General features: G+C 37.4%; 1 protein-coding gene across 1 annotated transcript in view; it reads left to right on the top strand.

The window, feature by feature from the left end:
- Positions 1-4707: 4707 nt before the first annotated feature.
- The window catches only part of EMCN (endomucin), a 94813-nt gene continuing 82991 nt past the window's right edge, over positions 4708-16529 (top strand). The window contains exon 1 of the mRNA XM_029235437.1: positions 4708-4911. Coding sequence (XP_029091270.1) covers positions 4842-4911 — 70 coding nt within the window. The 5' untranslated portion in view covers positions 4708-4841. The remainder of the gene's footprint in view (positions 4912-16529) is intronic.

Raw genomic sequence — 16529 nt, 5'->3', positions numbered from 1 at the left:
AGTCATTTCTACTTTTGACATGCAAGCTCATTCACCATTTGTCAAGGGGATTCCTGACAAATGATAATGTTACTAAGAATTGTACTAAAGTAACTTTTTTGAATATCTTATCCATGAGCGACTGTGCTTTTACAATTTTCCCATATTTATGCCCTTATATATCGAGACTTAGAGACTGAACCCTATAAGGTTAGGGAGTTAGTGTGAGGTGAGAGAATTGTCTTTGTATATTGAGGTGTAAAATTATAATGGACCACTGCAGAATGTAAAAGACAAGCTCTTTGGAAACTTCAAAAATCAGCTTACCGTGTCTTCTTTTAACTTGAGCAATAATGAAATAGCACTGGCCCTTGGCCACTGGGAGTTGATTATTAGAAATACAGTAAGTGAGGAAGATATTTTACTGACATAAGTTTGGCCAAATGACTGGGCCCGCCCACTATTGATCCTCATATCCATTTTGGCTTTGCTGGAGGGGGACTTAATATCTCTAGGACCATGAGCCTGTTTGTCTTCAGCTCTGTTCCCAATACCTTCAGGAGATTCCCCAGTTGCCGTTTCAGATAGACAAGTAACAAAAGGAATCTGTTAGGTTCTCTCTCCACTGAAGAAAGGACCTGATATTTAAAGAAACTTAAAAGTGGAACATGGAATAAATTCCTAAAAATAAGATTTGGGAGTCTGTTTAATCTGCTGTCAACAATATTTTGGGACTCTCATCATTGGAATACTTCTTAGGAAACTGGTCAATCACTTTGGAATAATATGGTTTATTTAAAATCTGAACAACCTGAAAGCATACCATGGAACGAAGACAATCTATTTTAGCCTAAACTACAAGGTTAAGGTTTGTCTGTTTTAATATACAATTTTAGAAGACTTTCTGGAATCTCACTTAATTCTCTAAACACATTTGAAGTTTCCATGGTGATTATCCCCTTTTTTTCATGGGGAGACCAAGGCATAAAGAGGCCAAGTAATTCAGTTGAGCCATGAAGGACCAAAAGAAGGAGCCAGGATTGAACACAGAGCTCATGCTCTTTGCTAGTTCATGATCCCTTTTTTTTTTTTTTTTTTTTTTGCGGTACGCGGGCCTCTCACTGTTGTGGCCTCTCCCGTTGCGGAGCACACGCGCGCAGGCCCAGCGGCCCGCGCGCAGCATGTGGAATCGTCCCGGACCGGGGCACGAACCCGTGTCCCTCTCATCGGCAGGCGGACTCTCAACCACTGCGCCACCAGGGAAGCCCCATGATCACCTTTTGGCCTTCCTACCATTTTAGGTGATTTTATTCAGTGACGCGCTAGGAGAGAGGAAGGAGGCAAGGATGGAGAGGAAGTTTAATTTGGGGCTGAGTAATGGTGCCGGCTGAATAATCTTCTCAGCACCACACAAGTTAAAGTATGCCCATCAGTGTTGGAGTCTTCACTATACAATTTCTTCAGTGTCAAAGATGTCAATTGCAAACCTTGAGATGTGCTGGTAAAGAATTCTGAGATTGCTCTTGCACGACCTCACAACAGCTTATCTCTCAGATTCAACAAGAATGCAGAGGACGAATTGTGAAAAAAACAAAAGCAAAAACATCTTTTCATTTCTCAGATTAGTTTGTAGTGGTTTAGTTCTCTTCACAGGTTTTCTGTTAATAAAGTGCTCTTAAATCACACACTTCCAAATAATGAAAACATTCAAGTAGGTTAGAATACAAAATGTTTGTATAAATATTCCCTCAAAATATTAAATTAAACAAAAAGTATCAGGTCAAACAAAAGCTTTGTTTTGTTTTGTTTTATGATAGAGATAATACGTTTTACTCTGAAAATGTTTTTAAGAAAAATAAAAAAATACAAGATAGAAACCATCCACAATTCGCTGCCAGAATATAAGCACTGTTAACATTTTCTATTTTAAATACATGTATGTATTCACACATATGTATATATGTATATGTACATACAAATGCATAGATACATGCAACAAAATATCATGAAGGTGTTTCCACATCCATAAAAAAATTTTTAATACTATTTTGTGGCAGAATATTCCATCTTATTCCCCAATAATTAATGTCCCTGACAAGTGTTTATAATAACATAAACTTTAATGAGCATCTTCCTTTTTAGAATAAGTTCCTAAACATATCATTGCAAGTTCAAAGAGTATGGTTCTTTAACATAGATGTGTATTGTTTTGGTGTATCAATAACCTTGATGTATATTGTCAGGTCACACCCCCCTGAAAGGTCATACCCCAAGAATAAGACAGTAACTTTCCTTGAACATTAATTAAAACTGGGTATTGTCAGAAAATATACCTAATTATATTGGAAAGGCAAAAAAAAAAATCTGTTATCTCAGTTCTTGAATATCCATGTGTTTAATTTCTACTGAGATAAATATACTTTTCCATTTTGTTGGCCTTCTCTTTCTTCTATGATGTTGTTATTTTCAGGTGCAAAGTCATTGTTTTATTATTGATTAGCAAAAGGTCTTTTCATATGAAGGATATCAAATCTGTATTATGTACTATTTTTTCATGAACTTTTACATTTGCCTTTTCATCTTGTGTGTTGGGCCAAAAATCTTTTAATTCCTATGAAAGAAAAAAGATCAAGTCTTTCTTTTATGTATTCTGCTTTTGGAGTTATGCATAAAATGTCCTCTCTACCCCAGTTATATGCAAATAGTCACCCATGTTCTCTTTTAGAATGTTATAATTTTGTTTTTTATGTTTAAATCTTTAACATATAAGAAATTTATTTTGGTATTTGAAGTAGATAGCTAACTTTAATTTTTTTAAGATGGTTAAAAACCTGTCAAAAATCACCTATTAAATAATACATTCTACTCATCACATTTGCTGTATATTAAATTCATCTATATCTAATCTCTCCACACACACATATGGGCAAATATACCTATGTATACATGTAGATAGCTATATATATTTCTGTGTCTGTACTTTCTATTTTATACCATTGATCTGTCTCTTCTTGCAGTCGCCACTGTTTCAGTGAATTCTTTTACCTTAAAGATACCCCTGATCTATTAAGATAAAGCTGACCAAATGTATTACTCCTATTTTTCCTTTTTTTCTTTTGCCTAACCATTTAAAAATGCATTTCTCAGATTTTGTTTTTATTTTCTTCATCTACAGGTCTTATCTTTTAAATGGACATAATATTCTATTATCAAGCATTCTTGGAATAGGCATCTAATGTTTTTCACGGAAATGCCTAGCAGTCAGGCATCAGAATCAAAGAAATCAAAATGCTATTGAATTCCTGCAACAATGATTGTGACCAACATCAGGACTGACCATGTGTGCTGAAAACTCCCTAGTTAAAGCAGAGCAAGGAGCAGGAAGTGAGGTAATGTGAGTGGCTCCACTGTGAGTTCATGGCCACACCCCAATTTATTTCTGGAAAGTACATGTGACATCTATTCACATACATTGCTATCTTTATACTCTCCAGGATATGACAAATAAAGTAACAGCTCCAAAGGCAGTCTGTTTTAGAAAATTACTTAGAAGAGAGGGTAAAATTAGGTTTTTACACAAAATAGACACTTAGAGGCTCTTCTGAGACTTGGTATAACTTAGGATAAAACAACCTAGTTTTTGGGGTGTTTTGATCAATCAACTTGCTCTATCCACTCTCGGAATAAGTCCTTCCTTGCACCGTGCAGCAGTGAAATGTATGTCCTCCTTATAAACAGATAAAGGTGTACTTTTGGAATAGTTTTCTTGGCGGAACAGATGAATTAATATTGACCCACTGACACTCTTTTGTCCAGGGACTTCATGCCTAAAGGTATATAAAGGACGATTGGCTGAGTTTAGACGTGTAGCCCGTGGCTGGGGAGAAGTGTAGAATTACTTGGCACACACACACAGGGATTTTAGTCAGGGCTGAGGCTGCATTAGCACCATGTTTTAATCAATTGCTATTAACATCAAAGAGATCCTTAATACACAGTGTATCTTGCCTGATTGGCATTCTGGTCCAAAGACTCCATCTCTCCCTACTTCATTGACTTGTTACAAGGGCATTCCATCCCAGTGCCATTCCCATCACATTTCCTAGAGAAGAGTATCCACAGGGTATTATAAGTATTTTTTCCTTTTCCTTCATTGAATTCCAACAATAAGACCAGGAATGAGCCATGAGCACTCACGTGTCTTTACTTAATTCTATTAGAAATATCCTGAAAAACCTCCCTGGCCATCAGATAAGAAGTCTTTTCACTTACTCAAGTCAGAGCATGATCTACTTAATAAAGTTTTGCACTTATCTCCAGAAGGTGGTCTTTACTAATCTGGCTTTCAAGTTGGAAAGAGAGAAGAAAAGTTGATTCTTTGTGGATTCTGCTCTCAAATTTAACCCTCAGGCAATTAAAGCCTCTTTATCCAAACCAAGTCGTTGTTTAATAAGGCCCCTTTATAAACACTCCAAAACATACTTTCAAAACAAAAGTTAGAAAGCCTGTAAGATCCATTCCCAAGAAAGATCTCTTTCTGTTCAAAACCCGTCCTGACCTTTTTGTTGAAGAAGAACAAAATAATGTAGTAACAAAAACACAAGTGGCTGCCAAAGGAAGAGAAAAAAAAAAGTTCCTGTAAGGGACTGAAACAATAAATCTCCTCTCTGCTGAACTCCCAAAGGGAGTGTGTGCATTTCCTCCTGTTCTTTATCAGAGCCCCCGAAATAAGTAGGCATGGGCAGTGGCTGTTCAAATCCAGCACACCTTTTCCATTTGCTAAGAAGGCCCTGCCAGGCTGGGAGGGAGTTGTCCCTGCCTGACTCTGGAGAGAAGAGCCACTGTGACGATCCACAGGCACCATGAAACTGCTTCAAGGGACCATACTTTGTCTTCTTCTGTCCAGTCTTTGTAGCGGTTTGGACGACGCAGGTACCCTTTTCTCTTATTGTTCTGACGGTGTGGATCAGAAATCACTAGTGGGCGGCTCTGAGCCTCAGTTTACCTTCAGGGAGCCTCCCCTGAGAAGTAGACGCAGCAGTGCATTTGCTGAGTTGAGTGTGTGTGCGTGGACGGGGGGATGCGTGGAGAAGGCTCCGCAGAGAGGATGTTTGTTTTCACGGAAGGAAAGTGCTGCTGCAGCGGCCTTGAAGTGTGTTCCATGGCATCGTAAAGGTACCGGGAATATACAATAGCCTTTTCAGAGAGTAACAATCTGGGGATCAAATGCTGGCTAAAAATGGACTATTTCTCAAAAACGTGCTCTTTTCAGACGTAAGTCTAGAAATAACAAGATTGTCAGGTACCGGTGAAAGGCTGTAATCAGAAACACTGCTCGGCAGACGCTGGCCTATATTTGTCCCAACTATCTTTTGGCTCTGATAAATTGAGAGGTTGGATAAAACTGCCTGGGCAAGTGAATCTTAATATCTTGAGCGGTGAGGGTGAGAATGGAGGAGAGTCACTTGATTAAAGTTTATGGATGCTTGCTCTAGAAATTAACACAGATCTACACACATACGTACAATACTTTGCATAACGTTTCAGGGAATTTATAGACATAAAAACCTTACCCATTGACTGCAGGTTCTGAAACTTAGATAAAGGATATATATGCACCTACATAAGCCCTGACTATATTAATGACCAGTTGCAAGAAATTATTACATTTGACTTTTAACCCTTCCGGAGGGATTTACTGTAAGCAATTAGATTTAATCAATATTTATTAGGCTCTCACCATGTATTCAGCAGTGCAAGGAATACAAAAATGAGTTAAGACATTGTCCTTGCCCACAGTGGCAAATGCACTATCGGGAGAAATAAGCATGTAAATCTAACATAAGACAGATTTAATAGGTGCGAAAACTAAAGTACAAACTATCATAAAAGAACACGGTTGGGACACATTGATTCTGGCTCTGAGGAGCCCTGGAAAAAACTCAATTCTAATTTTATTGTGCATGTGTTCTTTTCAAACTTCACTGCTTACAAAATTCCATTTGCAGTGATTAGGTAGGAAAAAATAAACACAGTCCTTCTTGAACAATATTTATCATTAATTTCTCAAAATATGTATATAAATTTAGTACAAATGCCCAAACACTGCAAAATCACATACGATTGATTACAATCCATCTGGGACTTTCCAGGGTTAAGCTGAAGTGGGTATAAGACCAGAAAATTTAACTTAGATGAGTTACAAAGTTCTGATTTTTTAAAAATAAAGAATGTTTATGAGATGACACAGAAATCAATGCACTAGCTTATAAGTAACTCTTCAGTTTGCATGGGAGAGATAGATAGGAATGGATTACATGTACTTCAGAAAGCAAAGTGGAATAGAATCAATAGAAGTAGCCTACAAAACCTGACCGTAAGGAAGCTGGAAAGGTGAAGGATAACCCAGAGATGACCTGGCAGATTTTTCTATTATGATCATTGTAGGAATAAAACCAGCGTCCTTTAGCTCATTGGTAATGAGCGCAACCTCTCTATTAATAGTGTCTTCTTTCTAATGAACTATTAACCAAAGTAAGATAATTTCTTTTCTTTTAATTTATTTTTTTATACAGCAGGTTCTTATTAGTTACCCATTTTATACATATTAGTGTATATATGTCAATAGTAAGATAATTTCTTATTTGAGCAGAGACAGCGGTTACATAATGACTATCTCCTTCAACCTCTGCCAGGGAGCCTTTGTTAATTTAAGGCGAGTGTCTGTAAAATCTACCCCATTTATCCTAGAAAAAGAAGTGCTGGCTCAGGAGCATAAATTGACCATCGGAGTGAGGCCTACAAGGAACTGGAAGAGATTTTCCCATCCACGTGTATGATTTTTTTTGCACCTGGTTCTGCCTGTTTTATGTTTTCCTTCCCAGATACGGTTCAGGAAATGAAGCATTTCCTAAGCTGATTTATTATGTTCTTTTCCTAACCCCCTGTACCGGAAACACATTGATTTCAAAGCTTTATATGTTCCCCAAGCTTAGAATGCTTATCATATCTCATCAGCAGAGTTGATTATAGGAGTACAGAAGGAGGCATTTCATCTGCCTTAACTTCACAAGTTGTCAAGAAGATCCATGCTTTTTTGCATAGTAATTTATTCCTAAATAATGATCTTTTAGAGAAATTGACTACTTTTCTTTCTCTTTCTGTCTTTTTTGTCAGTTTCAGATTTAAATAAATACAATATAGTTTTTTGTGCTCTTCGTGAAAACCAAGGAAATCTTTCTGCATGGCAGTGAGTGACTTTATTACTTGGTGAGCGGTACAATATTTTACAGTTTCCAATTTGGAAAGCTGTTCTATTGAAATACGTATGGGAGGTTCTTGAAAAGGAACTGTCATTCTTTCCCAAGGTTTTCTAAATTGTATTTAAAACTGAACAGACCCCTGCGTGGCTTTTAAGCTCCTTTGGCTTTTAAGTCTAGACTGATGAGCTTTAGACTGTCAGGACTGAGAAAAGTTAAACGAAGAAGGATTCCAAGAAAAAGGAGGCCCTGGAAGCAATTTACTTTTCAAGTGCCATTTGCTTTTTGAACTTTACATTAATTTAGGAAAGATTAAAATGTTTTAGCCATCTGCAAGCAGGAACACACGTCACTTTATTGGTGTCTGAAGAAGAATTTAATTGCTTGTTGAAATTCATTTGTTAGGGATTGAACATTCAGTGTCATGGAAAAAAAAATGGATTGAACACCCTCTAAGACAAACACTATGCTAGATGCTGTAGGTTTATAGTGATCACTGTGACTCAGCCCTTGTCCTAGAAGTGGTGGGGAGAGAGGAGCGCCAAATAATTACAAGTTTGATTCTATCGTAAGTCTTAAGTGGTAAATAAAGAATGCTGTGGAGAATTCACAACTAGCTTAGTTTGGGGTGTAGGAACATCAGAAAAGCCTTCATATAAAAGTGGAAATTATGATAAACTTTGAAACTTGAGAAACAGGTTGGATGGATGGAATTTCTTGAATAGGAACTTTAAAACATCAGTATGTTCCAGTCTAGAAATGTAAGGTCGTCACAGATTGGACAGAGGTTAAGTGTTGGAAATATAGCCTCAGGATATGTTGAATACCAGGATGAGTAATATTGACTCAGGTAGTTAATTATATTGGATTCTCTAAATGTGTTTGAGCATGGGAATTATCTGATTGGGACCATAAACTGAGAAGATTAATCTGTCAACAGGGTATACATTAGACTATTGCAGTCAGGAGAGAGAAAAGCTAAAGAAAATGGTTCAAATGTTATTCCAAGTCTGAAAGTCTGTCAATAAAATGAAAAGAAGGGTCTAGGGAAGAGCTTTAAAGAAATAGAAAGTTTGTGACGCCATATTATTGACTGGCTATGAGAGAGATAGTGACTGAGATGTAGAGTGTTATTTGAATAATAGAAGTAGGGAAATGGATTGGGACCAGACGTATGGAAAGATAGGAGGAGATGGTTTCGGGAGAAAGTGATGAACTTGATTTTGGACATGGTGAGTTCGAAGTCTTAATAAGATATTCAAATAGAGATGTCCAATGGTAGGTTAAAATTGTCTGGTTGGTAGATGGAATGCCCCTGGAGGTGATGGTGGGGGATGAGTGTTCTTTACACTTGTCTGCCAAGAGATTTTAGTCCTGTCCTACTCACTGGAAGATTAATAACATAGCGAAGCAATTTATTTCTCTGCTGGACGCCCATATTTGTAACTCTCTTATGGCACTTATTTTCCAACTTTATCTTAGTTATTTGTGTGCATATCTTATCTCCTGTACCAGACTATAAGCACCATGAAAGTAAGGGTCATATTTATTATAGTCTGTATAGTAACAGTTCTAAACACATAATAAGGATATAATAAGCTGAATGAATGCATAAATGAATGATATAGTTGCCTATCCATTTTTAATTTCTTCCTCTGATAATCACTTTTTGTTTACTACCTTATCCTTGTGAAAGAGTTGTGGACAGGTATGAATCACAGAACATAACATGAAAACAAGTGGAGTTTTTTGATTCCTGGCTATGAAAGCGCGAGCCAAATATATGGAAAGGGGCTTCTTATCAAAGTAAGTCAATTCCCAAACTCCAGCAGAAGAGAAGATGTTAGGGGTAGGTGGACAACCTAGTACCAGGTGACAGTAATTTACAGCAAACCTGGACGAATAAACTACTCTGACTATAATCATTGGGAGGAAGAATATCTAAATACAATTGATTCTACTTCTCCTTTTTTGGGTATCAAATACTTTATGTAATATCTTCTATGGTTATAAATATTCAAGGAGAAACCTTATTACCAACCAATTTCTCAAAAATACAAAATGGCTTTTTTTCTAAAAGCAAAGTTCACATAAGAGAAGTTGGAAAAAAATTAAATAAATATCGTACATCATTAATTCATGTGTTATTTTAGGTAACATATGTGTTGCTTCAGAGCAGATTAACTTACTTGTTACTTCCTCTTAGCTTAGTCAGTATCAATAGATCTTACCTGAAGTGGGTGATCTACTATAGAAAGAGTGAATCAGTGTGGAAACAAATTCAGTGGGAAAAGTTTCCAAGCCTTTTATTTAGCATACTTTCCTTACTACTCTTTTTTTCTTCAATGATCTTTAAAAGTAGAAGTGATCATTCTAGAATTCTTATTTTTAAGAGATTCATAACAGTTGTCACTGGCAAATTGGCAATTTTGTCTTGCTGATTGTAATTATTCAGATATTGAGAAAAAAAGATGAACGTCTGAACGTTTCAAAAAGCTTCTAATTTACTGGATAGTTGCCCATCCTTTCCTTTTCATTGATGACATTATATTTCAAGCTTCAGGTAAATATTTTAACTTGTGAATAATTATCTAGTCCAAGTTCCTTATATTCTCTTTTTCTTAGTCATCACTTTCCAACTTCCTCTTTACCTCTGAGAACAATTTGAGATGTGTTTTTCTCAACCTTGAATGTCAAAGCAGGAATTTACTCTAAACGACATTCCATTCAATTCCTGTGTGGTAAATGTCTCCATTCCTGTTACTGAATTCCTGTGAGTCGTTATAGCTCTGTCAGGTTAGGATAATAATGCCTGTTGAGTGTTAAAAGAAGCTCTTTTAGTTAACAGGTAAGATCCTTTTTCCTTTTCTACTGTTGCACACAATATCAACAGTAGCATGGGAAACATTAGTGGTGTCAATCACATCTAGAAGGGCCACTATATGATTCCCAAATTTCGGCAACCATAAAAAAAAAAGTTTTCTAAACTTGAATAGAGGTTTTGTGTCTTGTAGAATGACATATCAGTAGAGATAATCATAACTAGTCTCTAAATAGAAGCAGCCACCTACATCCTCTCTGGATGCCTTTAATCTAACCATTGCTATGGCAACCTCTCAGGTGTAGCTTGACAGTATCTTGTCTCACGTGAATGAGTATCTCTTGCTTTCCTGTCTCCTGTTGTTCTCATACTAAGGCATGCTTCACCTACAGAAACCCACCTGGCACTGTTGTGTATCTGAGCTGGAAGTGCAGGAGCCTTAGCCCTCTATGAGACAGGCTTTGCCCAAAAGAAGAATGGGGCCAGTGAATAAATGCTGCTCCATTTTCACTATTTTAGTTGTCTACTCCTTTTCTTGAGATCACTTTCCTTTACAAACTGCATACAAACCCTTGTCTCAGGCTCTGCTTTTTGGAGAAATTCAGGATTGATTATTTTCTGATGGGAACATCTTCGTTTGGATGATAATATATACATTATACCAGAGTTTCTCTGATATTCTAATTGATATTCACTACCTTTCTTCCTCTTCATTTCAAGAAAAAATTCGATAAAGCTTTTGTTGAATAAGTTAAACAATATTCTAAGCAGGTCCTTTCCTAAGGCAATCATTTGTCTGTATAGAGTCAATAAGGAACTATATTGTGAGGTTGGCAGTCAAAAATGTCAATGTCATTGATTTTTTTCTTAGTGTGCTGCTCATCTGAAATGTAAACTGATTTTTATTCTGTTTAATCAGTCATATTCTGGCCTAAACCTAAATTAGTTGTGTCAAAAAACAGAGAATGGAGACTTCCCTGGTGGTCCAGTGGTTAGGACTCCACACTTCCACTGCAGGGAGTGTGTGTTCCATCCCCAGCTGGGGAACTAAGATCCTGCAAGCTGCAGGGTGTGGCCAAAAAAAAAAAAAGAAAAGAAAAGAAAAATGGAGATCACAACTAGGTCTGGTCCAAGTTAACCAAGATATATATTGTTACAACATCTACTGACATCTACCATGTGTTGTACCTGGCACTTTACACACATTACTTCCATCACAACATTTCAAGGCCAGCTTTGTCATTCCCATTTTACTGATTGATTAGGACACCGAGGCTTGGAGATAGTGTAAAGTTATCCTAGAGTGATAGTGCTTAAAATCAAATCAGAGAATATTCTTCTTCAAAATCTTCCCTTCTAGCTTGCTATCTTCCAATGCAGTACAACTTCAATAAGTTGAGTTTTTCTGATCAAAAGAATAAGGGTAGAGACGTTCCACTTGAGTCGTTTGGAAGCACTGCTGCCTCTCATAGCCCCTTCAGCACCTCTAAACTGCAAACTAAGACCACAGTGCTATGAATGAATTTCTACTTAGTGCTAATTAGCCACTTAATATCCTGGATTCAATTAATTATTAGGGGATGGGTTAAAGGAGTTGTAGTCATTTCCCTACCTACTCACTGTTATGTTGGTTGGAAAAAAATAATGTTCTTGGCTCTGATACAAATGTCAGTGTAGCTAATATGGGACTTAGAAGAGAAGGAAAGAAGCAAAGAGGAAATAACTATTAGTGAAATAATTACTTAGTGTCACATCTATAATTCTCCTGGAGCCAGACTGTCTGGGTTCAGATTCTAGCTCTGCCACTTACTATCTGTGTGAACTCGGGCAAGTTACTTAACCTTCAGCTTTCTCAGCTATAAAATAGGGATGAGTACAGTCTTACCTCATAGGGATATTGGGAGGATCGTGTGAGGTAACACACAAAAACACTGAGAACAGTGTCCAGCATATAATGACTCTATTATGTTTTGCTGAGTTTGGGAACTCAGAATCCTACAGATTATAATACCCCATTCCTTAGACAAACTACTTTACTGCCAAGTTGATTCCAATCTAGAATCAGCAAATATTTAAATAATTACAATGTTCATTCTCACAAAGAGAAAAACCAGCACATAATTTTTCACAATAGAATTGAAGTAGGAATGAAATACGATTGCCAGTTATGTTCTTAATCATAATATATACATTCACAATTTGACATATACAGGCTGGTATATTATCTAAGATGCTTTTCAGATTTGTAAGTTATTTAACTCACCGTATAAACTAATCACTCAAATTAATAAGCAAAATTGTACTTGTGTTTAATGAAAATTCTAACTTTTTAGTCTGAGAATGGTCAACATCCTCAAATATTATTTCTCATCTTAAAGTATTGAGCATTGCTTACTCTTAGAGGTGGGATAGGTTAGTGGAAGGAACTTTGTTCTTAATGTGAGAACCAACCAACTTTGGATCCAGCTTCTTAGTATGCTGAAGCCGGCCAAGACACTAAATGCTTGTTACCCTCAGTTTCTTTATCTAAAAATGAGAAAAATGATAATTGTTGACACAATATTGGTGTTAAATGATCATTGGAAAACCTATTTTAGATGCTCTGTAAGTCATAAATCACTATTAAAATTTAGTTATTAATATGCAACCTAACATTTAACTCACGGAATCAATAGATGAAGAGGAATGTACTTCATAATTTGAGAATTTTTCTTTACTGTCTGGGCCTTTAACTGCCAATCCATCATTGCTCTTTTAGCCATATACCTTTACATATTTTTTTATGGCTGCTACACACTCAAATTGCCATGTGTTGAAATTATGCCCAAGTTAAAAAAAACACACACACAAAACACAGAAAATCATTTGTATCACACATTGAACTCATTTTTTTCCCCCACATCTTTATTGGAGTATAAGTGCTTTACAATGTTGTATTAGTTTCTGCTGTACAACAAAGTGAATCAGCTGTATATATATATATATATATCCCCATATCCCCTCCCTCTTGAGCCTCCCTCCCACCCTCCCTATCCCACCCCCCTAGGTCTTCACAAAGCATCGAGTTGATCTCCTTGTGTTACGCAGCTGCTTCCCACTAGCTATCTATTTTACGTTTGGTAGTGTATATATGTCCATGCCACTCTCTCACTTCATCCCAGCTTCCCCTTCCCCCCCAAACTTATTTTTAACTGAAGTGGGAAAAGGAACGATTTGTGTGTGTGTGTGTGTGTGTGTGTGTGTGTATGTGTGGTATGAACTGTGAAATCGTCCTCCTAGGGCATTCAGCAAGTATGAGGACATAAATTCTGAACTCTCACACACTTTCCCTAGGGAAGAGAGGCCACTCCTGCATTTGTCAGCTCAAGGCTATTCTGACAACTCCTCTGTCCAACAGTGAGACATCCCCCAGTTATCTCTCCCCTGCAAATCCAATTTTAAAAAGTGAGAATCACCTTTTTAAATGCACATAATTAACTAATTTAAAGGTTTATTAATGGTAATTGCATTATTGGGATTAAGATAATTAAATTATGTGAATCTATAAACTTTCTTTTTTTTCATTTTCTGAAGGCCTCATTTGTTGGGTGCAAGTTTTATATCAATTAATGTTTAAAACTCTATAGATTTGCAAAGCAGAAGAAAAATGACAATGTTGTCAATCATTTAAAAAACCCTTATTAGAGTCCATTACAACCTAACTAAACATAAATCTCTTGGAAGCAAGGACAATGTCTAATTGATCATTGTTTTCCCCATGACCTATCTTTGAACACATAGGTGATGCTTACCAACTGGCTCTTGCTTTAATTTGGAGAACTGTATTTCTTCAAAAGTCAGCAGAGTTGAAAATACCCCAAGGCATTCCTGGCTTTGTTTTCAGTGACTTGAGGACAATATTTATTTATTTATTTATTTTGCGGTACACGGGCCTTTCACTGTTGTGGCCTCTCCCATTGCAGAGCACAGGCTCCAGACGCGCAGGCTCAGCGGCCATGGCTCACGGGCACAGCTGCTCTGCGGCATGTGGGATCTTCCCGGACCGGGGCACGAACCCGTGTCCCCTGCATCGGCAGGCGGACTCTCAACCACTGCGCCACCAGGGAAGCCCACAATATTTATTTTTATCCTTGGCCTGGGTTGTGGAGAAGCTGTGAGTGTCATTTTAGGATACTCTCTTCATTGGTTGAACTTATTTGATTTGCTTTATGAAGTTGAGCTGTCTTATATTTGTATGAATAGCAGAAACATTGTTTACATCAACTGTCCAAATCACACAAGAATGGCGTGATTATCTGAAGGCAAGTGTTGAATCATTCCTGTGTCTCGCTCACAAGAAAAAATTGGTATCCTTTTATTCTAGGCACCGAACGTTCATCAGGTAATCCTGAATCATTTAGCTCAGAATAATCCTTACCCCCACTAGAACAAAATGTAAAATGATGGAAATTCAAGACACGCTGATTACAGAAGTCACCTCTCTGTTTCTGAAGTCTTGGTTCAGAAGGTCGAATAAATAACTTTACCCTATCTAATCCTGTTCAGAAGTAAAGGTATCCAATAATTCAATTATTCCCAGGTTTTAAAATTGTCACTGATCAACAAATAATCAAAATGCCATCTGGGCAGTTGACATGGGACTAACAGCTTTTTCCTTTGTCAAATAAAAACACAAAAGTCCTACAACGCATGTACCATTTTACGATCGTATTACATAAAAGAAAACCTGCTGTAGCTCCTTCCATATATTTGGAATATAAGATGCTCTCTTCCCTTCTTTTCTCATTGAGCTCTGGCTGGTGTCACAGACCAACGCTGTGCACCTGTGCGGGGTGCGCCGTCCTCTGAGCCAAGACCCTTTGGCTTTCGTCACCAGCAGCCGCAAGCTTGCTGTGTGACTGAGCTAAGCAATTTTTTTTTTTAACCTCTCAAGACTTTCATTTCTCCATCTATAACATGATGTGGTTTGACTAATCGATACTGAAGTTTTCTCCTGGATCTACAATTGTATGATCTTCCTGTAGCGAGCAATTTCTGTACATTTCGCCTCAAGTTATCTTGCTTCATTTTCATTCTGTGATTCCTAAATATGTTCATTCTGGAGCAAGATGTTCAATTCTGTTCCCTAAGGTTTACCTCCTTTGGGAATTTTCAGATAGGGCTGTTAGAACGGATCTTCTTTGCATGTGAAAAAGCCAATTCTCTGCCGTGAGCAACATTTCTCAGAGTACGTACCAATGAAAGATATTTTTTCCATTTTTCTACATGGCATTATTTGTATTTGGCTTGGCTGAGGGAGGGGTAGAAAAAAGGACTGAGAGAGAGAGAAGGAAATTTTCTGACATCAGAAAAAGATTGAGAGGAAAAATGAGGTTAAAAGAGATGGAGAAAGTGATGGAGGCTGATAGAGAGACAGAGGCTCTCTGAAGGGGCTGGGATGGAGAAAGGTCAAGAATGAGAAGTGGAGGAAGGCTGATAGAGAGATGGGGAGACATTCTTTTTTTTTTTTTTAACATCTTTATTGGAGTATAACTGCTTTACAATGGTGTGTTATTTTCTGCTGTATAACAAAGTGAATGAGCTATACATATACATATGTTCCCATATCTCCTCCCTCTTGCGTCTCCCTCCCACCCTGCCTATCCCACCCCTCTAGGTGGTCTCAAAGCACCAAGCTGATCTCCCTGTGCTATGTGGCTGCTTCCCACTAGCTATCTATTTTACATTTGGTAGTGTATATATGTCCATGCCACTCTCTCACTTCATCCCAGCTTACCCTTCTCCCTCCTGTGTCCTCAAGTCCATTCTCTACTTCTGGGTCTTTATTACTGTCCTGCCCCTAGGTTCTTCAGAGCCATTTTTTTTTTTTTTTTTAGATTCCATATATATGTGTTAGCATATGATATTTGTCTTTCTCTTTCTGACTTACTGCAGTCTGTATGACAGACTCTAGGTCCATCCACCTCACTACAAATAGATGGGGAGACATTCTAAATGCTCTAATGATTTGGGAGGAGCTTTCCCCATCGGCCCTCTAGCCACTTTTACAGATCCAATACCTTGTAGATTTCTTTCTTATCATTAAATCTCTTGCCAGTTCATTCCTCCATCCATTGCTTTGGCTGAATGCTGAATTTTTCAAAGCACTTTCACTGATCAAATATCTCATTTAATCCTTGACATTAGCCAGGGGATTGGCCAAACTGGTGTTATCTGTGCTCATTATCAGAGGAGAAAAGCCCAAGGACTCACACTTAGTGACTCAAAGCAGTAGCCCTCAGTGTTAAAATATCTATTAAAATATTTTTTCCCAGTGATCTCCAGGCCACTCCCTTTCAGTAAAACCCAGAAAACTATTTTTCCAGCAGTTACTGCAGATAATTTTTATACACTTGTACATTGAAATACCCTCTGAGAAATCCTAGACTAGACTCAAGTTTGTGACTAGTCATCTGAGCTCTTTTCAGTGT

The sequence above is a fragment of the Monodon monoceros genome, unplaced genomic scaffold, assembly GCF_005190385.1.
Source record: "Monodon monoceros isolate NGI ecotype Baffin Bay Population unplaced genomic scaffold, NGI_Narwhal_1 Super_Scaffold_20, whole genome shotgun sequence".
NCBI classification, from domain to species: domain Eukaryota; kingdom Metazoa; phylum Chordata; class Mammalia; order Artiodactyla; family Monodontidae; genus Monodon; species Monodon monoceros.
This window is presented reverse-complemented; position numbering and strand designations above follow the sequence as displayed.